At 40.1% G+C, this 27,820-nt stretch overlaps 1 protein-coding gene across 1 annotated transcript in view; it reads right to left on the bottom strand.

The window, feature by feature from the left end:
- The window catches only part of LOC136710384 (FERM, ARHGEF and pleckstrin domain-containing protein 1), a 48,279-nt gene extending 27,685 nt beyond the window's left edge, over positions 1 to 20,594 (bottom strand). The window contains exons 1-2 of the mRNA XM_066685870.1: positions 20,044 to 20,594; positions 14,418 to 14,612 (exon numbers count right to left, since the gene is read on the bottom strand). Of these exons, the coding sequence (XP_066541967.1) occupies positions 14,418 to 14,588 (171 nt within the window). The 5' untranslated portion in view covers positions 14,589 to 14,612; positions 20,044 to 20,594. The remainder of the gene's footprint in view (positions 1 to 14,417; positions 14,613 to 20,043) is intronic.
- Positions 20,595 to 27,820: the final 7,226 nt, after the last annotated feature.

Below are 27,820 nucleotides of genomic sequence, written 5' to 3' on the forward strand. Positions count from 1 at the left end.
ACACATACGCCAGTGTAGAACAACAATATCTGGAATATAAACAGCTATGAGACACATGTGTGTGAACTACAGAGCAAAAACATCTGTGTGCACAGACTCTCGAGAGGCACAGCGGTCTACACATTGGCATTTTCATCAGAAGGTGATATTTCTGCCATCCGGGACTGGGAGTCCAAGAGAGCACGCTTAGCTTTGTCCTGTTTGAAGGAGTAAGATGGCTCTCCTTCTCCAACTGTCATTCATGCTAGCCACTGTGGATGTCTTTTCGCCGGTGTATCACATCTAGGCAGTCAACGTTCTCCTCAAATCATGTTTAGCTCTCCAGAGCCAATGTATTAGTTTCACTTTGTAAAGAGGCAAAGGCAGCCTGTGTGTGTCTTGGAGTAAGTACTTGCTAGTCACAGCTTCCTTTGATAGTGTGGTATGATTGGGTGAGTTGTAGCTTGCTTATAGCTGGACGGACACACACATGCGATGTGATGCATAAATTTGAAATACATTTAGGTATGTTAGAATTTCATTTAAATAAATGTACTGTTTTCCTTCTTTAATTCCCTGCATATATTCAAATTAAAAATGTATTTAATTTACTGAAATGATTATAAGTCTGAGATTTCACAAAACACTGAACTGGTTACAAAAAACTCCAAAGTTTTGGGACGTTAAGGGAGGTTTACACCCTTAAAAAGAGAGCCACTGGAAACTGGAAAGGCTAACAACACAGAACTGTAATCACATTTGTCTGTACACATTTTGGTGCAGATGTCAGTTGTTGGCTGCATCTTGCAGTATATTTCTCACAGCTGTGAACAAATGTTGGACTCAACACCGCAGCTCTACCAGTAAAGTTTTAACAGAGTTTTGTGACTGGAACACTAGTTGTGCATGGCGTAATGGGCTCATAGAACTCAACAAACATGAAATAAAGATTCACTTTATTTAAAAGACCGCTTTCAATGAAATATCGCCCCGTTGTCCATCCTTGGAACTCTTTTGGATTTTTCCAACACATACATTTAAAAGTGCATGTTCAATTGCTGTCTATTTCACCCCTTGGGAGGTGCCACTGTAATTAAATAGTCAAATGTTAATCATGTCATCTTTGTTTCTTTAAATCTTGTAGCTGATCAGTATATTTACACTAGTGTCAGTACCAAAATATTTTGATTGATACCTAGCCCTATCTTAGGATAATGTTCCCCTGTATTAACATTAGATTGAGAAGAAAGTTGTTACTCTTATCTGCACAATATGGCCATGAAATACCTACTCCATTCCCATGTTTGAGTTTTAAGAAACATCATCAAACAAACACCTCAGGGAAAAACAGTGTTAGTACGTTCTCTGTAGTATTATACGATAGAACAGATATTTAGGAATGGACACACACACACACTACCAATTTACCTTCATTTTACTATTATCACCATAACATAAACACAGAAAATAAACTGTAGTTTCAACTGCCATTCTGATGACTAAGAAAAGGATTAATATTGAATATCAGAACCCCTTTGTTCCTATAACAACCGCCGTAAATGTTCACAACACAGGTTTTCACAATTAAATCACTCTCAAAGATTTAGTTGCCATCTCTAGTAATGCAGGAATTTGGTACCATAGGTGGATTACCCCCTTTAAATGTCTTTATTTCCACAGAGACTCACTCAGGTACTGTCAGTAGGTAAACGAGATGAAATGGCACTGTAGCAGAAAATCTAATAAGAAATGACCCGCCACTCCCACATACCTCACCATCTCTGGCAGAAACAAATTGAAAAATGGCAGTTCAGATGTGAAGGCTGGTCACCATAGCTGTCAGACTTATTATGTCAATCAAAATAACCTCAGGGCAAGAGCGAGAGAGAAAGAGATGAAAAAAGAAAGAGGAAAATAAAGAACTTTCAGTCAGTTCTTTTTTCTGTTTTTACATGAAGTTGAAGAGAGTCGCAGAGTAAGGCTTAGAAAGAATGTGCAAGCTTTTATTTTCCTGCCACAGAGCAGCAACAGTGGGCCAAAAGCACAGCTTCAAACTCACTCACTGCCGCTTTTTCCCCCTTCTTTTTCTTTCTCTCTTTTTTCTTCTTTTAAACACTACCGCTGCTGCTCCATTTACAGAGAAATTCAGGGCTGAATATTTAAAATCCCTTCTGAGGATTAGAGAAGAAATAACTCCTGCTTCATCAAGGATTGTCTCCCCTTCAACTCTCACAAATAAATCCATGCTGTCTGCATTTACCAAACAAAAAAAAAAAAAGTATAATAAATAAAACAAAAGCCTGATTTGGAGCCACCTAAGAGTCCTTGTTTTATTCACCTCACTTCCATCTGATAAAAAACACACGCTACAGAATCAGCACTAAACTATTGGCACCATACTTTAAATTACACTGCTCTTTCCATTTCCCATTAAATGTTGAGTAATACTGAATATCACTTGTATTTTACTGGATTCACAGACTCCAAGTTCTTAAGGCTGTAGTTTACATTTAAATCAAAATGAACTGAATCATCTGTTGAGTACACAAACATACAGAAACAGTATTCAGATGAGCAACAGCTTCATGTGCCTGAATGAGCTTTCATGACTGTATCAAGACGGTACCAGCCAGAGAACACTCTTCATGTCAGTGCTACACCATTTTCCTCTCTCTCCCTCTCTCACAGTGTCTGACAGGAACAGAGAGAACCGTATGCACTCACTGGGTTAACATAGGCCAGGATGTTAACTTAGAAAATACTGTCGTTGAGGGGGCATTTCCATTAACAAGTCTGTTCTATCTCATCAGTGGCCATACTGTACCTAACACACCAAACACACTCGACATCTGTACAAAGCTCAGCAGCATTTTGGACAGTGTAGCATCCAGTTCAACAACTTGGGCTAGTAAAATAGCTTCTAGGGATGTGTAGCTCAGACAAAGGTAATTAGCAAATGTATTACCAAAATGTGAGATAAATTTTAGGGACAAATTAGAAAGAAAGCCACATGGCAGTGAAGAAATTGTCAACAACAACAAAAAAAAAAAGATGATATGACATAACTGTCAGATAATACCACAGTTGAATATCATAGAATTATTCACAAGAGGTCATATTTCAGCCTATCATATGTCATTCTACTGGGAGCAAATGGCGAAACCATTAGATATGACCTAATATAATCTCTTATTCAAGGGACTTACCATAATACCCAGAGTGATCAGTGGGTTTAAAAATAATCTGAAAACAAAGAAGGGATTTAAAATAATAATAAATAAATAAAATACAGGTTGCAAAAATTCTTAAGAGTTCTGTGTCAGTAGTGTCTCCTTCTAGTAAAGATATATTCACACACCTCTTGGAGTAAAACCAATCAGTTCACTGTGTACAGATTAAAGTAAACTCCTTATCCCTCAACACTGTAAAGCCAGCAGCTCTCACACCACATGCGCCCCAACACGCACATGCATGCACACACACACACACACACACACACAGTGTCCCACAAACACACACAGCAGCTGTATGTCCAGAGCTCAAGGCGCTTCCTGACAGGACAGAATTGAGGTCAGTAATGCATGGATAACTGTGGTATTGTGGGAAATGTAGGTGTGTCTACTCCACATAAATACAAACATACACACACACACAAAGTTGGCCCACCACTTTAACTTAATTCCATGCCAATAAAAGAGCATTTATTGGAGGAATGAACATCTCTTAACCAACAACAACTGGTAAAAAGCAATTCTTATCAAAGCTTTTCCTCCAGCTTTACAGATATTAATAAGTACAATGTGTCACATAAAACCAATCAAAAGTAGGCCTAGATATTGGCTTAAAAGTAAAATTACAGTATTCTTAAGCATTGCATTAAATTAAAGCATTTTATAGTACTACACCATTGTACACTCAATACAAAAAGTAACATTGTGAGTGGGATATAGAGACAGACAGGAGATGTATTGATGAGTTACACATGCCCTACCCTGTATATTACCCTGCAAATTTGGCCTTATTTCATCACTCCATGACCGTTGAGTACTTGGTAGCTAGTTAACACAACAGCACTGGGAAATTAGCATTCTCAAAGATGCAGTAGATTTAATGTTAGTGCCACTTAAAAAAAGAACAAGTAATCAGCTTCACATGTCTTAGAGGAAGCATGTGCCAGTCTTCACCCTCCCATCTTGGTAGTGCTGTGTGACGGGGGAGTGAGTGTGCACATTTGGCAGTGGACAAAGTTTTAAAATGTTTTCCATTAAAAAGTTCCAGTTGTATGCTTCCCAACGCTTTTAATTCAACCTTTCAATAGTTTATTAAAGAGCATACATACATACATAAACACACACATATATATATATAACAAATATATGCTCTCACATAAGCCACATCCAGTGCTGTGATTTGAGAGACTCAGACAAGGAGGCAAGACGACTCTGAAGTGCCTGATATCTGCGTAATATTCAAGACAAAATCAGACTATGGGTAGATTAGAACAGAACTGCCTGGGTTGTTTTATTTCGCAGTCTGTGTATTGACAGGTGCTCAAGGTCTCCAAACCCAGTTTATTTTCACAATATTTCACAATTAAATCTCCTGGAGGTTTCCACAATAAAACTTGAATTTATGAGCACATGAGAATAGCCTCCACAGCCTCCTTTTTTTTTTAACTCTAATATATATCAGTTGAACACATGCAATCTGACATTTTAGTCTGAAGACAGGAAGCAAAAATTGGGAGCCTTTATGACATGAGGACACACAGACACAGAGACACACACACACTCAGTTGCCATGGCAACTCAAAGCAAGGGATCTATCTTCCTGAGAGGATCTTGGATTCTGAAATCTTTGGAATGCTTCTGGTTTGTTCATGGTACCTGATTTACGACAGTGAAAACATAATAAAAACAACATAATTGCATGATATTCAACCAAAATTATGCTTTTCACATAGATAAGACTACTCGGGATACATTCCAGTGGTTGTGTGGTAAGACACATAGGAATTCTGTTGGAGAATACTATTTGAAATAATTTGCATGCAGGCACGCTGGACTTCATGGCCTTTTTTGCTCTTTCAATGTGCTTTGTCCTACGACCTCAGCAGCTGCAAGCTGTAACTCAGGCCAACATGAGCATGACACACAATGTAAGAAAGGCAGACTTGGCTATTTTCATACACCCCAGAACACAGATAATCAAGTGTTTTGGTCCAGGGGTTTAAGCAAGGCCTAAATGTGGAGAATCAAAATATATCTGACTGGAGCACAATTCTGATCAGATAACAATTCCATGCTTTGATACACCCAAGCATGAGGACTTTGATTCCCAGCTATGTATCCATGGGTTTCACTTGACATCACTGATTCACTAATATCAAGAAAAAATTGAAATATCAAGATTTTTGAAATGTTTTTTGTTGAGTCTGTTCTGAGACAGCCCCAACTTTTGTCTATTTGATGGAAGGATGAAATGATAACCAGCACCGTCAATGCTAGCAGCCAAATGCAAATAAAATCTCCCAATTGTCTCCCTCTCCCACCTGATTAGTTCCTCTCACGCCCTTACATAACTCATTAGACACACACACACACACAGAGAGAGAGAGAGAGAAAGAGAGAGAGAAAATAGATGCGAAACATTTGGTTAGTGGACGGCCCACCGTCTTTTCATTGTCATGTAAAAGCTTACTAATCCGAGCCCTTTTCAGAAGCAGTTAGTTCTCCATTATATATCTTTCTGCAGACTCACTCTAATGTGCTCTCTCCCTCTCTCACACACAAGCACACTCGCTCGCTCACACACACCTCAATCTATAGAATCATGTTTCCATAGTAACGTTTCCACTCTGGAGCATAGGGGTGCAGTGTGCAGTAGCCTCTGCCTGCAGCACTCCACCAGCCTATAATAAGCTTTTAATGCCACATCTCCATCAGCATGCACTTCCAGCACACAGTGATGTATCTAAGTGTTACACAGACCCTAATAGTGAAAAATTAAATAAAAATAGCACATCTCTGCTGGCCTCATCAATCTCACATTAGTCTGAGGTTTGCACATGCAGTCCTGGTAAAAAAAAAAAAAAAAAAAAGAATGTTTAATAGTTAGGAGACAGCAGCTTTTATTTAGCAGATTTAATTGTCTGTCACGTGTCTCTGTGGACCCCAGGAGAAGCAGCACACAGTAAAATCACTGCTGCTAAATTAGATTCAGTTCCTCTGCAGGAGTCCATTCAGCATTCACAATTCTATTGTGTACTATAAACTGTTTATAGTCGTTCGGGAACCCTTACAATCACAGCTTAGGTCCACCATACTAACAAAGATAATGGAATAATGGCAGATGAAAGGCAGACAATGTATGGACACACACACACAAACACACCTTCGGTCCAGTTATCACATCTAATAATTTCTTCTCTCTTGTCCTGTAAAGCCTCAGGATTGAAGTTGAGGAGATATAAATCTTATTGCTCAGGTTTTGCAGAAGAGGTATAACCATTTAAGTCCACGTTTATTGATATTTAATTAAACGTAAATGGACTCGTCTTAAACACTGTTACAACTTGAATGATTTCAAGACTTTGGAAAAACGTTCATGTACTGAGTGTGCTATGATGTGGCTGTTTTTGTTTACACCAACAACAGACAGGGCTTGTGAAACCAAAGTTGTTCATTGCCACTTAAATTCCCTGGTAAAAGTTACAGACTAAGTGTTAAATAAACTGTTGAATTGGTGATGCTTGTAGGGTGGCACAGTGGTGCAGCGTGTCTCTCTCAGACAGCTCCGGGGTCCTGGAGATTGTGGGTTTGAGTGCTACTCCAGGTGACTGTCAGTGAGGAGTGTGTTGTGTTCTCCCTTTGTCCTCGTGGGTTTCCTCCAGGTGCGCCGGTTTCCTCCTACAGTCCAAAAAAAGGTGGAATGGCGACTCAAAAAGCGTCCATATGTGTGTGTGAGTGAATGTGTTGCCCTGTGAAGGATTGGCAACCAATCTTGCGCCCAATGATTCGGGGTACACTCCAGACCCACCGCCACCCTGAAGTGGATAAGCGGTTACAGACAATGAATGAATGCATGAATGGTAATGTTTGTGGGTTCATATGAATACACATGCAAGATTTTGATTTATCAATTAACTAGATATTGCCCATAGTATTATACCAAGACCTGAGGTAGAAAAAAACAATTATGATGGCATGCCTGGACTGTAACCCATGAGGAGAGTAGATCTTATATGTTCTCTTCAGCAAGGACACGGTGTATTGAGAATCAGTTGTAAGTGAATGTCAATGCTGTAGGAGCTTTGACATTTGGTCCAGAATTCAAAATGTAGAGTTAAGCAGATGCATGTCTGAGGACAAGAATAACTCCACAGTGGGAACTTCCTGTGTACAGACATCAGTTCTGAGAGCAGCTCCCATACAAAGACAGACAGACACACACACACACACATTAAACATCCCATCTGGTTGGCCACGATTTGTGCATAGCATCAACAACTGGCATATTCAGTTTCATCAAACCATTTGGATTGCCACAGCTAGGCCTAACTCCAACGGCATATGTAATATTTACTGTACTCAGTGAGCTGTGGATTTCACTAAAGTAGAAATTCATTCATTAAATGTAAACTCATCTGGAGAGAATCTTGCTGCACAGCCACTATGTCTCCCACAGCCTTAGTGTGGAGCAAAGAATGCTAATAAGGGGAGCGGCCTGAGGCAAAATACAGACTATTGCTCTTCCCTTGGCCCAGCGAGCATGCACGCATTTCATCATTTCACACAAATCAAGAAGCAAAAAGCCTTTGTGTAAATCAGGGTGTAATGAGAAACAACTGTTATATTGCAATACGTATTGTCATTTTTGCACAATTTCACTGGCTGATTGGCACAAGGCTTAATTGACACCGTGTTAAGTTCCTGATCAAGAGATGCTCTCGCCATGATGTAACCATTTCTTATCCAGAATTATGTAAAAACCTCCAAATGTTAAATATTTGTTTAACATTTGTTTGATTAAACACAATATGCAAATGTATTAACAATAGAGATACTTACAATATATGTATAGAGTAATGCTATAGCTGGCTAACAAAGTAAGAGTTCTGTCCTGATATCTGAGGAGTTGATTTGCAAAAATATCATTCAGGGTTCTAAGCCCCAAGCCCAAATGAGATATGGTCATAAACGTATATATAAAGCTTTTAACATTACATCTGTTTAGTTATAAATGTACTAATACCAGGAAATAATTACTTATTTTAAAAGTGTATAAAATGTTATTCTAGGATGCTAAGATAAAACCTAACTGTACAACTGCTTCAAATAACTGACTGTATGAATTAACAAATGAAATTATCATGACTCCCCTAGTAAGTGCAAGTGTGTGTGTGTGTGTGTGTGTGTGTTTGTTTGAAGGGGCCATCAGGGTGCTGATGGTGAAATGGCCCAGTTTTCAGCTTCCAACCATATAGAGGTCAACCTGAAGAGCTACTGGAACAGTGTTGGTGGGGTGTCTGCTTGTGTCTAATCATGTGTGTGTGTGTGTGTGTGTGTTTTAAAATGACCTGGTTTCTCTGCTTTGTTCTACCATCACTCATTATAACTCTACACACACATACTTTGCCACTGTGAGAGTCCAAAAATATTCCAAGTTGACAAAAAGAGATTTGAATTGACCTGCTTCCAAAAATGTTCAATGTTGTAAGTACACTCAGCAAATTTAAATATTTAGGGTGGACTTCCTTTTTTTTGTAAATGGAGCATGCAGGAAGCAGAGTCTTCCACAAACAGTGATTTACTCTGGAAATACAGAACCTTCCTTGTCACAGAGTAAATATACATGGATTGCAAACGTTCAGTCTTGATTGGGCGGGGAGAAGAAGGAGTGTGAAGCTGTACACTAGCACCAAAGTGCTCATGATGGTCAGCATGATTGGCATTTAAGTGGAACGACAGTATGATAAACAACACACCCACTCCCATATACACACATCCTGTTGCAGCAAATAAACAATGATCTATTTCACTTCCTCGGGAATACACCACAGAGCACATACACAAAAGCAAAGCAGGCAGCAACCAAACTAAGGCAGAGCAGCAACAGCAAATTAAACTTGGCCACAACTTCAGCCATTACATTGTATGTTATTTGAAATGAAATTAAATACAGAAAAAAAGAAAACAATCTTTCCGTCCAATTAACTAGACCTCACTGTATATAGCAAACAGTAATAGTTTTGTTTCACTAAATACAAGACTTGTGTATTCTATTATATGTCTACAACTGATATAATATTTAAAGGTTCCATATCCTAACAATATTATGATTGTATTGTTTTCCCTGAGGAATGCGTATGGTGTGTATGTGGGTTTTAGTACCCAAGAAACATTTCATACTCGATTAAAATTTTCCAAGATATTTTCAGTTTAAATTGTTGCAACTAACAACAAGGTAACAAAAACAGGAGGAAGAATTTACTGCAAGATATGTTTAGAACTAATTTCCCATATTTGAAATTAAGTCTGTAATGGTAGCTAAAGGTTTTTGAAATTTGTAACAAAAATAGATTAAGGGCACCCTTTTTTTAGAATAGACTGGCAGACCAGTTCTTGAAATAAGGCAAGCAGGTAAATATCATCACTGCCCAATGAAGAACATGCGTCTCCATTTTTGTGGATTTTTAGTTTACCAAATCACCAGGACAAAGCTGCTGACCTTTACATTTCATGATGAATGGACCAATTGAAATGCTCCAAAAGTACTTGGAATAAACTCTTTTTATATTGACTTCCACTGAAAGTTTAGAAGGTTGTTTCCTTCTCCTGTAAATTTGCTATTTTGGAGATACATGGGTTTTCCTTGGACAGTGAAGATTTGGTGGTATGTCTGACATTTTAAGTGGTTTGTCTTAAAACATCACATTTGTAGGTCAGTAATAATGTTTGGTATGTATGTATGCTTACAAAGATCTACTGATAAGTTTAAGAAAAAATTAGAGTTGGCTTACAGAAGAAAAGTCAACAACAATTTGAGCAGCTGAGCAGATGTCCTGGGTTGAACTGAAACACTCACTGTTCTCATGAGTACAACAGTATGCACAGGCAAAAAAGGGGTAAGTCTCAAGCAAAATAGGAAATCATAATGTTTACATGTTAAGGCTAAAATGAGGACAACCTAAAGCCACATACACACATCAACACCAGAGAATCTCTACAGAAACTGAGGAGAATCAGGTCCAGAGATGTCCTGGAGTGGTCATGTCACACATGGAGTGCACAGCAGGAGATTCTGTGTCAGACGTGTTCTCTTAACGGAAAAAAAATAACTGCGTATTTGAGGCGTGGGTGGCACATGTGCACCACATGCATGAGAAACTCTAGGGTATTAGTGACTGTTCTCACATGCACAGACTCAGGCTTTACCCAGAGTCTAGCTAGATAAAGTCTGCGGAATGTTCTGGATGAATACTCCTCCAGGTAAACTCTGGAACATTTCTGGGTGACCGTGCGTGTGTGAAAGGGCTTAAGACAAACCGATCATGGTCCCAGGAAATTGTTAAATTCCATACCTCAAAAAGGGATAATCATATTCACAGCTAATTTCAAGTGGCTTAAATGTGCAGAGCCATAAGCTTTTCATATGCTGAAAAATAAGCTTCATTGTAAAACCATATGCAAATTGACCAAACAGCTATAGTCTTATTAGTTGAAATGACCTACATACTCATGTGTTTAGCAGAACAAACAAAAAGAAAACTACATAAACTTATCTACTGTGACAGTGTAACCCGACCAAAATGCACCTAGCTTCCCTACCCCCCAACCTAAATCAGCCTGAGGGCCCAAAGCACGTCGCCCAGCTAATTTCCTTGGGAAAACACCCAGTTGCAATTATCATTTTTTCAATAGTCCTGCTCATCTATGTGAAACAGCAGTTAGAGAGGCCAAGAATGACAAACAAACAGAAAGAAGAGGTCAGGCCTCTGTGTCCTATTACTGAAAATGATTTCACCACTGATTTCACTGGCACAGAAGAGATTAATGCAGTGGAATTAATGTGTTCGCTGAGTTTAGAACAAGAGTGATTAGAGACCAGCATATTTCAACAGTTCCTTTCCTAGATGCACAAAGTGTGTGTGTGTGTTATATATACATACCCAATTAAAACCATGCATCTCCTTTTTTGCCCATTTGTCCTTTACATTGTGTGAAAAGTCCATTAAAACATGGACCAACAAAAATGCTCCAAAATTACTGGGAATAAAATCTTTTACATTGACTTTCATTGGAAATTAAGGTTTTTCCTTTCTCTTATAAACTTACTTTTTTGGAGATACTTTCACACACACACACACACACAATAAATTCAGCTCCTAGAATATAACTTTACAATGCCAGCAATATTTTATTTTCCTTCTTTTTTTAACTGAAAAACTATTTAAACAAGTCGTACGATTTCAGGGTCAAAAACAGACACAGTATGTTTCCTAATGGAAGGTTTGCTTTTCTGCTCCACAATTACACTTTTTATTATTGCTCAATCCGTTTCCCTCTCTAAATTAGAGGAAGAGGTCATTCCAAAAATAGTGCTGTAGAATAGGACGCTGAGTGTAAAGTCAGGGAACAAATCCCCTTAGATATTGCCAAATCGAAACACCAAAATTCAGTTCATAGAGAAACTTGTGAAGAAGCATGCGCTAATTAACAGTGGACTACAGACCAGATACCAGGCAGCGTGGCATGGGAATAGTTTATTCAGTGCAGAAAGGGCTCTATCAAAAAATAAAATAATAACACAAATTTAATTTAAATTTCTTGCTCTCTACCTCTCATACTCTGTCATGTTCTCTTTCACTCCCTTCTGCAGTGGTTTGACAAAGCTGCAATATTGTAAAATAAACATATGATTTCAGACTCCACCCGACATGAAGCTCCTGCTCCAGATTTAGCAGCAGATTGCAGTGCACCTACCACAAACTCTCATCAGAGAAGTGAAGCAAATCCCAGAAATATGCACAGGTCCAACTGACTCCAAAGATCAACAGCACAGTGAAGAAATTACGGGTGTGACATAGGGGTGGGCGGTATGGCAAGAATATATTATCACAATTTCTTTTTCCAGAATCACAATCACGATTTTATCATGATCCTACTTCGTGCTGGTTTTTAACCCTCTTAACACTGCAGGTCTTTTTCTTTTCCATATTCCGCCTGAAATTACATACCCAAATCTTGAGGCAGTAAATAAACTGTTAGGATGTTTGCGTTCACACATGCAAGGCAAACTCTGGAACATTTCTGGATTTCTGTGAATGTGTGAAATTGGCATATTAGAATGCTCCCAGACCCAGCATAACTTTGATCATGAATAAATGAGAGAATCAAAAAGTCTAAGTTTGATCAAGGACAAGTGTTTCCCCCAAAGAGGGCAAATGTGAGTCCCCATAAAGAGGGGACAATAGGAGAAGTGTTTCTTTTTATTAATCCTATTGTGGAAGTTATTTTTCTACATTTAACCCATCAAAGTAGACGTAGACACAGACACACACACCCAGAGCAACGGGCTGCCAGCCATAGTGCCTCAGATCCAGTTGGCGATTAGGTGTTTTGCCCAAGGACACTTCAGCCATATTATCAAGGGAGGAGAAAGCAAAGTTCCTTTACTGACCCCTCCTCATTTTTCCTAAAAGTCCTGGGGATCAGACCAGGGACCTTCTGAACTCAAGCCAGCATTCTCTATACTTAAGGCCACAGCTGCCCACGACAGGAAATGATGCCGTTGATATTCCAACATTTGTGAAGAGTCAGCACAACCAGTATGCAAAGGCTGAGACTTGCCATGACACACATCCATTGGTTGGTGTTGCCCCTACCAAGAAACTTGGTCATTTTAAACTTAAATACACATTTTTCAATACAAAATTTATATTTAAATTTAAATTAATATGAAACTATGACTGGGCAGTATAAGGATACTACCATATATTGAGTTATTAAAAAACTTTGACAAATTTCTCTTCAGTGCATTTAAATACAAGGCCAGAGAGTTTCATTTGCATTTAAGGGGGCACTGTGGGTGCTCACTGACAGGTGATGTCACACTCTGAAAATGGGTGGGGGGGGAAAACCCAGTAGCCCACTGCAGTTGTGAATTTAGCATTATGTTTGGGTTAAAAGAAAGAGGAAAGAAGTTGAAAACTGACAAAATACACTGAAGACAGTTCACTTGATTTTGTGCTCACTTGTATGAGGCTTTATCCTCTAAATACGTGTGTTTTGAGCCTCACTTCCCTGGAAAATCATCTGCTGTGGTGTGTTAAACCACAAATGCTTGTGAGCTGGCCAGCTATGCTTCTAAACATTGAGCTAAACTGCACAGCACCAAAAACCCTTCCCTTGACCCATACACAGATATCAGGCTCATACAGCTCGACATTGCACCTCCCCACCCCTACTCAATGGTAATATATACCTTATTAAAATTTTGACATGGTATCACGACATGAAATATGTGGATAGTAAAATATGTAAAATAGAATCAGACTAAAGCCTCCACCTGCTTGAAGAACTGTCTGCACATGCTTTGCATGCTGTGTTGATTCTCCCAGGTGGAATCATTATACTTTCTGCTCATTCATGCAAAAGCAACTTAACCTTGGCATTTTATTTGGTTATCAATTACACAAGAAACTGACGGCTGTTCTTTTAAACATGGTCTGGAAATAGAACCATCAGTGAAATGCACTAACATACAAGGAAAACATCATCCAAAAAGAGATAAAACGTGTACTTATTTTTGCAAACTAAACACCAATAGACAATTTCACTTCTTAAGGAATGAATGTAGGAACAAAACGTCTTTTCAATAAATTTTCTTCCTAGTTGGCTTTGCCAACTTAATGATTTGAAAGGTTTTCATCACACATAGAGACACAATCACACTAGTTTTGCATGGTATACAGATACTAGCAAAGTATCTCAATACTCAATGAATACTTCTCAGACCTTTAGTGGGTTGTTTTAAAAACAAAAACCCCAACTAGCCCCAGCGACTTTCTGTGCAAACCTTAGCTACTTAAATATAGAAGAGAAAGGCCGGCAGTACCACTCGTTAGAACAAACGGATTGACCGTGAGTGTGAGAGACAGCTCTCTGTGGCTTCTCTGCTCCCGGAGACGGAACAGTCGGTCCGAACGGCAGCTCACAGAGATCAGAATAAAAAGGAAAAAAAGTGCTGAAAAAGACACATTTGCTTCCTTTTATATTGAGTTTATTCCTTTTTCTGAACTCCTGATCTGAGATCCCATAACTGATTGAGGCACATTTTTAAAAAGTCAGACAAAACAAACTTTTGTCAGTCAGTGTACTCATTACTGAAGTTTAAACAGACAGCAGTAGAAGATAAAGTATAAAACGGCCACTCACAGAGACGTCAAATATCTCCTCGGTGTCATCAAGCATCCGGACTCTGATGGCAACATGCCGGCCGGAGGGCATGGCCGGAGGTTTGTGGCCTGGCTCCAACGTGCTGATGCCCAGTGTTTCTGGGGCGCCCAGCCGCTGCCCTGCTGTAGATGTAGGCTCCTGCTCCACCATGGTCTTCCACACAGTCTCTTAGACCTAGAGGATGAGTAAAACACACACACATACAGGTGTCACACACTCAGACCTGGCGGTACGGCCTTGAGAAAACTTCCTGAGAGACAGTCACCTACACCAATAATTGAGAAAGATAGGACATGCTGAACAATCTGCTCAATGATTAAATCTTAGCGTTTGGACGAGAGCCATGAGTGAACTTGTATGAATACAAGAATGAGCAGAGATTTCCCATGAAGCAATGAACCAAAATAAGACTGCAGACTTGCACAATGAATTAGATATGAATTGAAACAGTAATTCTGGTTTGCACAATTAGTAAGTAAATGGACACAATGGCATTTCATCTAGTATTACACCAGCTGTATCACATTCAAGTCATTCCAGCCTACCATCAACACTATCTCAGTTTTCATCACAGATGAACAATATTAGTCATTACAGCAATTTGATAACAGCAAAGGCCACAATATGCAAATAAGTTCTTATACAAACTGCAGAAGCAGCCAAAGCATACTAACCATCCAGCCTACTAAAGTTACTCAAGTATGTTTCTGTGTTCTTATGAATTTCAGGCAGTAAATTGTGTGAAACATACACTGAGTATGATAGTTCTAGCATTTTAGAGGCTGTACCATAAGGACGTCATTTAAAAAAGCCTGTTAGTTAACCAACAGAATCTCTGTTGTATGCTGTATACAATGCATACTGTGCAATGGCAGGTTGGTATAAAGTCACCATGATAAGATTCTTAAACAAAAGACTAAGTCATGGCATTTAGAAATACAAATACAGCATTTAAGTACACATAATCTCCTAAATTTAAATTTGCACTTTAAGATTAGTTAAATGATAGATTAGCAGCATTCTGTCTCAGTATCTTCCTTTAGATACAGCCTTGATCACAACAAACGTGTCTCCAGAGGAAACAGAATGAAAGCAGAATGAATTGATCCCTTTCACACCAACAGAACCCAAAGGAACAGGTATTAAATTAGCCACCATTTGGTATGTGGTCTCAAATTACTACAACACTTCTCAAAAATACAAAAAAGATACACACAAGACAAATTATAATATATTGGCTTTCAAACACTGATTTCCCAAAAGGACTCACAGATCTTCATGTGACACACTTAATGAGACTTTGAAGAGGTGGGAAAATGAGTCTGCCCTTGTTCCATTTTGCTGAAATTCAATATCCCTACTAACAAGAGCCAATGACCTCAAGCCTAGGTTTCCATAGAGGTAAGTCTTTGTGTGTGTGTATGTGTAAACAAAGGCAGAAGAGGTTTTGGTAGCAGTGCTAACCCCTAAGTTTTCTGAAAATCCATGAGAACAGTTAAACTCTCACACTTTTCTTTCTCTCTCTCTCATTTTGAGTGCTGTTCCACTCTGTTTATCACACATTCCTGAACAGTGATGTCAGCACAAGGTCTCAGCAGGCCAGGGGGCATCAGAGCCAGAGGAGGGGGGCAAGAGGACGATATGAGAGAGAGAGAGAGAGAGAGAGAGAGAGAGAAAGAGAGAGAGAGATTGACTGAAAGAGACCATTCAAATGTGACCTGAAGCCGTTGGTGTAATGGTGTTTGCATAGGTGGGCATATTGTGCCTTTTAAGGAACACCCTTACATATTCTCCAATGAATCCATCTGTAAACCTAATACACTATCTATCCTATACACCATATAAGGAAAAATAAAAACACTTACTGTCACCACTTTCCTTCATGCTAAAAAAATGGGAAAACCAAACATTCATGGAGGAATGAGTAACAGAATACAGTCACATGATTTATCTCAAAACTGATTTGCTTGACTAGCTGTTGATTTTGGACACCAGATTCCAATCCAGATTTACACTTTTTCATTAATTCAAATAAAGTGCTTTAATTATTATTATTTTTTTTTTTTTGCTATTTATACGATTGCTTCAATCCTACACTACTGCCAGATACTGGCTTGTTCACTGGTAGCTAGCATTAATATTAAAGCCTTTCATCAGTGACTATACGAAATCACTGAAAAGAAAAACCCAACACAAACATCAGAAAACAAATGTCATATGTGAGTCATGGTTAAGTGAAAATTTGTAAAGGCTCTCTTGAATATATACCATATACATGGACAAATAGGTTCAACCTGTGCTCTCTCTCGGTACAGGAACACCTTAGGTCTGTCCCAAATCCTAGTGAGCTGCCCAAGCAGGCATTGACTACGTAGACAGCGGTTTAAGTCGGCAGTGTTCTAACCAAAGGCCGTCCTCATGAGGCATACTATTGAGACGCTCTAGTTAAATAGTGATTACGTCACAGCTTTTTCCCGCCCACAGCACACGACCAGTGTTTACTTACCTCTGTGGCTAGAGACATCTCAGGGTGTCAGCGCGATGGATTCTCCTCTTCCCGTTTTGTAATCTTGATTTTTATTATTTTTGCTCCAGAAAAAGAGTAAAATAGTTGGGAGCTGTGCTTGCGTTGCATCATGGGATTGCCTTAGCGGCTGGGGAACGGTATGGTCACAGTGATGTAACATGCTCCTGATGTAGACAGGTTTTGGGACAGACAAGTGGTTTTCCAATAACAATGTCATGCAAGATACTGCAATAGACAGGTTGTGGAATGAATTCAAAGAGCCTCTGTAGTGAGGAATTGTGTCACGTAAATTTGAATGCAGTGCACTCTGTTCTCCATGTGGCGGTCAATGTCAATGAATGGTAAATGTTAAAGCATCCTTGTGCTGGCACAGGGTGCATTTGCTGAGATAATAGTTGCTGACTATTTGAAACTCACAAAATTTGGTGGTACAGAATATGAATAAGAACTCTAGCTTTAGTAGCCTTCAAAATTCCCAATAAATTAGTGTTCAGGGCATTGATGGCATTTTCTTTAAGCCATCTATATTAAGCACAGTACACCATCTGAAGTGAATCAATAAAAAAAAGGTGACACAATGACCTTTAGATAAAGTTGGGCCATTATACAATTGGCTCAGACATTATATTAAAGGTTCCTGGTGGTGAAACATATCACGTCTTTCCCCATAGTGTTCCTTGGTTAAGCTCCATTAAGCATCATTATTATTCAGTGCATGACTATGAATATTCAATTTAGCGGCTGGATGGTGAATGTTAAATGAACAAGCTAAACATATTAGAACAACAATTAATAATCATCTCCACCTGGTCAGTCATATGAAAGTGAGCCAGTGCTAGCACACGTGTGTGCCCCACACACACACACACACACACACTTCCAAAAACTACCAAAAGGACTTCTACCACTCTAAGTATTTGAGGATATAAAAAAATTAAAGAGACAGAAGCGATCAATGGAGTGTATATTTAGCAATTATATGTGATGTATTTGATATTCTCAATATATTTATCAATCACTACCTTGACTCAACAACCACAAAGAAAAGAAAAAGGTGATATTCTGCAGACATCTGTGTTTCGTCCACTATTCTAAATTTCTAGGTTTTGCTTATCCAGACTAGGGAGCACAATCTGGTCTCTAATAATAACTCTGAAGTGTTTAGTTTAGGATTGGTCACCTCCCAAATTCAACAACTTACTGCCAGCCTCAAAAGTGTAAAAACTGGAAAGTAAGCTTTGGCTTTGGTGTTGTGGCCTGTCCTGCCCCTCATGGTCATAAATAACAATGTAGAAATTCTACCTCCTTTTTTCCTGTGTTCACTGAAGCAGAGCAGTGCAGTTTCCCATCCTCACCTCAGATACGTACACGACCATAAAACTAGATAAAAGCCATTTCTTTAAAGTCAACGTTTAACACAGGAGTGGCTTCTAACGGCCGGAAAAACTGTGACCCCACCACTGTCCCCACTGACTTTGAAGTTGTTTACAGAGAAAATTCCTCATAGGAGAGAGAGAGAGAGAGAGAGAGAGAGAGAGAGAGAGAGAGAGAGAAATGTATTGGGAGAATCTGGAGACTGTGTTTGGAACAGTGGGCCCTCTGTTCAAGCTCCACACTTGCAGAGTGAGTTAAACCCTCTCTTTCTGTATATGATCAGTTTACTTCTCCCTGTCCAACCCCGCTCACCCACGGGTGAACTCAAAACACGTTGTGTCCTGGGTGTGGCACAATTGCTGCTGGATCTAATGAGCAACAGCAAAACCAAAATAAATATAATATTAATAAAACAGGTTGTATTGTTTCCAGCTGAGGCACAAGCTAGTCTCCATGCTGAGGTCTGAAAGCAAAACAGAAAAGGTCCATAAAGCCACACCAAAACCACAGGAGCAACGTGGCGGTTTACAGATGCAAGTGCAGATGTTGTAGCACTGTAGCTTACAGTGTCAGTAACATGTAATACGGTAATAAAGAGTAAATCTGTCTGGAGAGGAAGGAGGAGGAAGGCAGCTGTCAGCCCCACAGAGACCAGCTACTGCAGGAAACGGCCACGGGAAACATTCGCATTAAATTATTAACTGGGCTCCAGTGGAACCAGAGCCATTGAGCTTATCTCTGACTATAAGCAATTAAAATGGATGAGAGAAGAGGAAAAAACAACTCAGACCATTCAACATCTGCAGAGGTATTGGAATAGTCTCCGCCAGAGACTCGGCTTTCCAGCGGTTACAGCCATAACCACACCGCCAGCTTATGTGACTTCAGCTTGAATCTCATAACCACAAAATACAGTCTCAAAACAATTCCAAACAGCTAAAGACAATCTGGTCTTTTCTGGGCCTCTCTGTAAGCGAACTAAGCTTCAACACAGGTGAAAACGAAGTGTCAGTATTATGTTATAGACGCGAATGTTTCATTCCAGATTTGGTTTAAACCCCACCGTCTGAAATCGCTTACTTGAAAATGTAGAATAATTGTGCTGTGAAAATAAATTAGATTCTCTGTTACAATATGAAACCTTTTGTGTGTGTGTGTGTGTGTGTGTGTGTGTGTGTGTGTGTTGGGGGGGGGGGTGTTCGAAATCACTCCAGCAAATTCATAGCGTTCAACAGACCACACATTTTCACCAGCACGTAACATTACAGTTTGCTTAAGCACAAAAATGTACAGGCGTTCAGTGTCACAGACTCATCCCCTGACCTGTATTTAACCACACAGCCTGGGAGCACAGCTTAGTCTCGGTCTTAGGACGTCGAAACTAATGACATTAGAACAAAAATGCCTGTGGCTAGGCTACTCCAAATGTCCGCCTTCAAAAGGAATCCATCGCAATGCTCAGGGTAGACGTGGCTAGCTAGCCTAGCTCCTGTCCAGGTGAGGGGAAAACACCAAAAACACCCGGTGGCTGTCTGGACGAGGAGATTTTACTGTAGCTCCACAATGTCACAGCTAAAACGACTAAACCCAGTCAGTCCAACTCTCCCCTCTCTAGCTTTACCACTAATCTCTCTCAAACAAGTTATACATAGCCTACAAAGCCCTCACTGCGATATAAGGAATAACATAGTTAACGTTACTTACCCAGACTAAAAACCACAGCGTCCACGTACGATCTCTTTTCCTCGCAAACGGCTGTGAAGAAAAGTCTCCGGAGCTGATCTCGAACGCTGCCCGAGCCGCTCAAACACGGACCGCTCCGGAAAGACGCGTCTCGGCGGTCGCCATGTCGCCGCTTCCCGGGGAGACGGATTACACCGAGGAGAGATCCACAGTCGGCTCGGTCACCGAACAGTAAAGCGCACAGACTGCCTCCAGCCCCCCGGAGCAGGCATTACAACCGCTTCGCCTCAGCGCTGTGTGTGCGGATACTGCCACCTAACGACACAGGACCACTCTCGGACACCAACCAATTCTCAAATGTCAAATAAACTCCTTCAGTCATGATAATATGGAACCTTATTATATTAGTAACATATTGTTGACTCCTGGGAGTTAAATACATTTCGACTGAAACATTTTCACCAGCAAGTAATATTACGTCCACACTCGCTCTTTGACCGTCACTCACGCAACAAGTCTAAAACTAATTCTCTCATTAAGTAGGGTGACCAGACGTCCTCTTTTTCCCGGACATGTCCTCATTTTTAGACGTAAAATAATGTCCGGGCGGAATTTCACAAACGTCCGGCATTTTGTTTTTCTAGAGCTTACATAGAACTTCGAGAAGTTTCGTTCACAAACTAGTCCCGCCCTCCCCTACTCCGATTGGTTCGCTTGAGTGACAAGGGGGCGTGGTGAAGTAGCCTAAAATCTTCGGATTGGACGGTCTGACTGTAGAGCTACCGTTATTGGTCGATAATCTCTGTAAACATTTAATTGGTCAGTCTGCACGTCAGTACACCCCCCCTTCGCTCAGTTAATTGCTCATTCACTAATTCTGTCAGTTACTTTTTCACTAGCTAATTTTCTCCCTCTATACCGCATTCCTTTGCAATTTCTCAAACCCTGTCCCTCGCTGACTTAGTGCTGTCTCTAATTCATCCTCTCAGGCCCTCTCACACTCACTCATTAGGTCTGTCCTAAAACCTAGTGACCTTCCAAAGTAGGCCCCGACCCCGTAGGGAGCTGTGTAAATCGGCAGCGTTCTAAGTAACCTCTGTCCTCATGGGGCAGATTATTGAGACACTAGTTAGAGAGTGATTGCGCCAGGCCTGTTCCCGCCCACTGGTGTTTACCTCATCTGTTAGCGTCTACTCAGCATTCTAGCAAAATGGATTCTGCTCTTCCTGTCTTATTGCGATTTTAATCATTTTTGTTCTGGAAGAAGTGCAAAATAGATGGGAGTTGTGCTTGCGTTGCATTATGGGATTGCCTTCACGGCTGAGGAACAGTTCTATGCTGCTTTACAATTCAGCCAAATTAAGGTAACCTAGTAGGCAGCATAATTAAGGTATCTAAGCGTTGGGACAGCCTGTGTGTCTGGATACGCACACTATGATGTAAAATGTTTTCTATGTAAACAGCTCACAAGTATTTCATCCCAGTATCACTAACACTTACACACACATTAATTTTTCATTCACCCATTTACCCACTACCCCCATCTCTGTCACTTACTCACTTGCTAATCTACTTACCTACTACCTCTACACCCTTCCTCATTTCCATGTTCTTTTATTCACTTGACATTATTAAAGTGCCATCTGCCATGACTTATAAAGACCATAATGAATTGAGAATATAGGGGGGCTTCCGAAGTTGCTATCACTGGGAAATGCAGCCATTGTTAAAAACATTATTAGCTGTATGTTGTGTTCCCCCGTGTTTTCCCTTGCTCGTCTGTCTGTGCCTTGGTTAAAAGGACTGGTTGAATGGCCTGTTCAATAAAGAGCACTCTGCCTATCAACGCTATGTTGTCCTTTCCTTTTTTAAGCAGATGACACATTGGGGTCAGAAGTGGGATGCACCTGCAGAAATTGGAGAGATCCGATGATGCATCAGAGAGCTTCAAGGCAGGTGGCACTGGCTGAATGAGGGTTCCAAGCTCCATGCTTGCCTCAAATGGAGACAGCATGGTTCCCCAGTTAACCCTCACCTTTGTTTTGATTATTTTTGTCTTATAGAAACTTTGTAAAAGCACTTTCAGCTGCATTTATATATGACAGGTGCTATACACATAAAGATTATTATTATTGTTGTTGTTATTGTGGTTGTGTTGGCTAAGTGTTTTCTTTGAGCCGCTATAAAAGCTGTTTGATGAATTGTCCATTCACTAAAGAGAGTTCTGCCTATAGGTTTAATGTTGTCAGTGCAATTTCTTTCATGCTGATGTCAAATACTGTATTATAAGATTTAATGTAAAGGCAACGGTCACAATTTTAATCAAAAGTCATTAGCACTGGAAACTATTCTAATGTGTTTACAGAGCCGCAGTGTAAGTAAATGGCATTGTGAAAAGCATGAACCGACATGAGTATATCGTTGTATTTCTACTCCATAGGTGGGTAATATTGACCTTTTTTTTGTTGTCTCAGATTACTTAAGTTGGAACTGAATCTAAATCCGGGAGAGTGCTAACTGCATAAACGTAAACACAAAAAGAAAATGTTACCAACCTAAACAACTTGAGTTACAAAATGAGTCTCTGTGGTCATTCAAACGGTGAATAAAAACTTACAGACAGGTTAAACTTCACCCACATACAACAACAGTCATTTTATTCCTCAAACATATGGTTTCAAATTAAAAGACAGAGAGCTTCTGAACATAAACAAACCAGAGAGAAGAGCAGTTCCCCTGAATTGTTGACATATGTCTTTAAGGGGAATTATTCTAATTCCACAGACAGTCACTACACAAGGGGACACAGGAGCAGTGCTGCATCTCATTCTTCTCACAGTGTGGATGTGGTTAATCTATGAACTAAGTGTTCCTGTTCAATAATTTGCCACAAGCTGCATTTTATATTTCTACAAAGTGAATGAAAGAACTACATTTAAACAGCCAGTACACACCCTGTATGGTCAGGAACCATTTAGAAACAAGATAATGATCTCATCTTATTTATTTCCCCTTGTTTGAGAGACCAGAGAAATGATAAATAGACATGCATCATATACAAAACACAAAAAGGCTTTTTTTTTCTTAAGCAAACGTGTTGCACAACTGTTTTCTCCCAGGGATTGTAAGAGTTGGAACATGAGTTGGAACACATTGAGAAAAGAGGAGCTAAACAGGTATGGAAGAAACAAAGAACAGGCCTATTGAAAGAGCGGACCTGGACAATCCCTCTGACCACGCCCTTCTGTTTTCAGCCCACACCCCTATTACATGACATTATCTCTGTAAATCTAATTCATCCGGTTTTATTCATGTTAATGCATTGGCCTCACAGCACAGTTCCCTGGGCCTGAACATGGCTTGTCTGTGTGAAATGCTGGCCTCCTCCTATGAAGTTTGTACTGAAGTATACAGCAATGCTTTCTGCTGGATTAAGATTGGATTTGCTTTTTAAAATCTCTGAAGCAATGTTAACTATGTCAATCAGTATCAGAATGATTTAAATCTGTGAACTACACTACTACCATACTTTAATCTATGAAATAACACACAAAGATTTGTGAGTCAAACAAAGTGTTGTATCAATCTGTCAGAATGATCTCAACTGTCTTAATGGAGTTTATGTCAAACAGTCCATATATGGCTGCTTGTTCATGTAATGTGGCTTTCTGCAGTGGATTGTCAGAATCAGTTACTCAACTTTGGCACTTGGCAGGTAGAAGCCTGCCTGAAAACCCTAGCCTCTTAGCAGTGGACCTACCTTGAACTTTAAGGATGTTTCATGTTGAAATTTAAGATATCTAATGTTGTGTATGGAGATGTATTTATTTATTTTTCAGCAAGGAATTTTATTTATAGATACAATTCCAATGGAATTCTGTTCAATTCTAAACAATTTCTAAATCTCCCAGCCCTCTTCAAAACCACATCGGTGAAATTCACTGCCAAATTCATGTATTACATTCAATATTAATGCATTAGGAGTATCCAAGTGCTTCATACATATAAAAGGGATAAACACAAGGCTTTTGAAATCATTATTTAGACACTACCACATTCTTAGATGTTAAAAGCCTGTACAAACACACACGTCGAGAAGCTCTTTCACAGAGTAAGCCTTGAAGGAAGGTTACTGTTTGAAAGAGCTTCTCCACCCAAGATTTGTACAGGCTTTTATTTTATAATTAAATTCTAAATTTAAATGTATATTTTATAAATTGCATGAAGCACTTGGATACTCCTGACAAGTTAATATGGAATGTAATATATTATTATACATTTCATCATGGGTGCAGGGCGGCACGGTGGCGCAGCAGGAAGGTGTCGCAGTCACACAGCTCCAGGGACCTGGAGGTTGTGGGTTTGAGTCCCGCTCTGGGTGACTGTCTGTGAGGAGTGTGGTGTGTTCTGCTTGTGTCCGTGTGGGTTTCCTCCGGGTGACTGTCTGTGAGGAGTGTGGTGTGTTCTCCCTGTGTCTGCATGGGTTTCCTCCGGGTGATTGTCTGTGAGGAGTTGGTGTGTTCTCCCAGTGTCCGCGTGGGTTTCCTCCAGGTGATTGTCTGTGAGGAGTGTGGTGTGTTCTCTCTGTGTCTGCGTGGGTTTCCTCCGGGTGATTGTCTGTGAGGAGTTGATGTGTTCTCCCCGTGTCTGCATGGGTTTCCTCCGGGTGATTGTCTGTGAGGAGTTGGTGTGTTCTTCCTGTATCTGCGTGGGTTTCCTCCGGGTGATTGTCTGTGAGGAGTGTGGTGTGTTCTCCCTGTGTCTGCGTGGGTTTCCTCTGGGTGATTGTCTGTGAGGAGTGTGGTGTGTTCTCCCCGTGTCCGTGTGGGTTTCCTCTGGGTGATTGTCTGTGAGGAGTGTGGTGTGTTCTCCCCGTGTCCGTGTGGGTTTCCTCCGGGTGATTGTCTGTGAGGAGTGTGGTGTGTTCTCCCCGTGTCCGTGTGGTTTTCCTCTGGGTGATTGTCTGTGAGGAGTGTTGTGTGTTCTCCCCGTGTCCGCGTGGGTTTCCTCCTGGTGCTCCGGTTTCCTCCCACGGTCCAAAAACACATGTTGGTAGGTGGATTGGCGACTCCAAAGTGTCCGTAGGTGTGTGTGTGTGTGTGTGTGTGACTGTGTGTGTTGCCCTGTGAAGGACTGGTGCCACCCCCTCCAGGATGTATTCCTGCCTTGCGCCCAATGATTCTAGTTAGGCTCTGGAGCCACCGTGACCCTGAATTGGATAAGCGGTTACAGATAATGAATGAATGAATCATGGGTGCAATTCTAATATGATATTTCTTACTTTTGTGCTCCATTCAGTCTTGCAATCCAAACCTCAGGTGAAGATTACGCTGATGTGACCTTAGACATTTTCTAGGACAGTTAAAATTACAGCCAGGTATTGTGCTTGGGGTCTCATACCAGAAATATGCATTTTTATCCCCCAAGTAAGCTGGAGCATTTCTTTTTGCCCTTTCATTGTGAAGTTTTAATAAAAGGTAAAAAGGTGCTGGCATCGTTTCAAGGACAAGGACAGAGCAAAGCATTAATGGTACAATTTTAAAATGTTTCATACTTTTACACATCATATCAAACACCTCTATTGATAATAAAAGTGGACAATGGACCGTCACAGGGCCTGCGCAGTTCTCAGATAGTCCACTAGAGGGAGCCATTTTGAAGCAGCTGCTCCACTTCATAAAGGCCCTCAGCAGAGGCCGCCAAAATCCTTTTTTCAAAAAGTCTTATCTCACTTGCTCCTTTCTCTCTACTCTGCGAGGCAGGCTGCTGCTTTACACATCACATGAAGGAATTTTAATGCCAGATGGACCGAAGGGAGGAAACGAGTATGAGACCCTCAGCTGGAATAGACTGTGGAAAATGATGGCCTATGACTCTGGAATTTTCCCCCTGACAGTTCTGCGATGACATCAGGAAACAACTCACTTGAGCATCATAATAGGAAAGTAATGGAATCCATCATTGGGGAACTTTCCTAGCAGGACACCATTTGGGTTTGAGTGACAGTGTGAGGGCCAGCACCTGAGCAGAGTTCACTGGAGTGTGCAAAAGTGATGATTGCGGCCACACTGCAGTCAGCTCCACTTCCCACAAATTGAAATGAAATTGCTTTCCGAGCAGGTTGGAGGTACGGTCTGGTTTAGGAACAACAAAAGAGGTGACCTGGACACTGAACACCTGTGCTAAAGATGAAGGCTGAAAATATTGTGTTTATTAATTGTTGTAGGTAAAAAAGAGAAGGAAAGGTGATAACAAATAAGCAATCATTTCATTTCTAAATTTCCAAATGTCTTTGCTTAATTACCACTTTCTGTATGCTCATTCTGGCATATAATATATATATACATTTTATCTCTTAGTTTTAAAAGCTAAATGCCTGAAGTTCCTAGCACAAATTATACCATTCCATTTGAAGCCATTGACGAATGAGTGGTAACTGCAGGATGTTGTGAGGCACAGTAAAACAGCACTATTTTTATATCACCATTATTTATATACATTATGAACAAATGTATAGGTTCACTGATCCTTTTTGATAGTAGATAATATTATAATACATTAAATTATTAATTTTCTGTAACTGCTTTATCCTGTTCAGGGTCACCGTGGGTCCGGAGCCAACCCAGTACCTTTGGGTGCAAGGCAGGGCACCCGGCAGAAACCTACACAGACAAGGGAAGAACACATCAAACTCCTCATATACAATTAATCAAAGTGGGGTTTGAACCCCCAACCCCAGAACCCTACAGCTTTGTGACAACCTGTTGCACCGCTGTGCTGCCTTGAATCATAACAGAATTCAAAAATTCAGGTAGAATTCCCCTTTTACTGGTCCTGGTTTGGCATGGAATTCCCTAAAAGAAAGCAGCAGACAGATCAGTGACTCACTCACCAAGAACAACACAGAATCACAAACAGAAACTTTTTATGCAAGCTACTTTCCACCAAACATTGTCTTCAGAACACAAAGAAACGACAAAGTTCATAGTATTTACCACGTTGAGGACCTCTTTTTCACATTAGATTTGGTATGAGATTGAGAGTGAGACTGATATGGACATGCTTGCAGAACTGCTGTTATTATAGTCACAGGCCTGGGCTGGAGACTAAGAACAGTTGTGAAATACAATAGGTCGTACCACGAGACAGTCACAAGGCCTCGCAGAATCCACACAGAAAAACAAAGTGTTCCATCACGTCTTTGTCCATTAAGGAGGACCATTATCATCGTGGAATCACATGAGCCATTATAATGACAAGCCTCTTGTGTTTCATTCCTAGATCCATTACAAGACAATAAACAATCCATAAATGCAACAAAACTGGAGAACTGGTAAAAGGACACTATTATACCCTCTTTATAAGAGTTAAATGGCTCTATATTCTAGATTTACAATTCTCAGGAAAAAAGCTTGCTTATTGAAATAAGAATATGCTGTTTTCCTTTACTTTTAAATTGGCACCGCACACTCAGATCTTATTTACAAAATGGAATATGAAATATTTCAGTGGAAAATCTAATTATAAGCTAAAATTAAAATCATGGTTTGCCATTTATCGTAGTGTAAAATAAATAAATAAATAAATAAATAAATAAATAAAGGGCTGTCCTTTGCGTTTAGCTACACAGTGATTTTTATACCGTGTAATAAACCACACTGATGGATTAAGGTCATTCAGATGAAGAATACTCTTTGAAAAAGCTGAGAGAAGTTTTGAGGATGTATTTTCTATGGAAATAAATGGTTGTCACTTGGCGGACTAGACGTGTTACCCAAAAAAAACATTGTTCATTAAG

Source organism: Hoplias malabaricus, chromosome 12, assembly GCF_029633855.1.
Source record: "Hoplias malabaricus isolate fHopMal1 chromosome 12, fHopMal1.hap1, whole genome shotgun sequence".
NCBI classification, from domain to species: domain Eukaryota; kingdom Metazoa; phylum Chordata; class Actinopteri; order Characiformes; family Erythrinidae; genus Hoplias; species Hoplias malabaricus.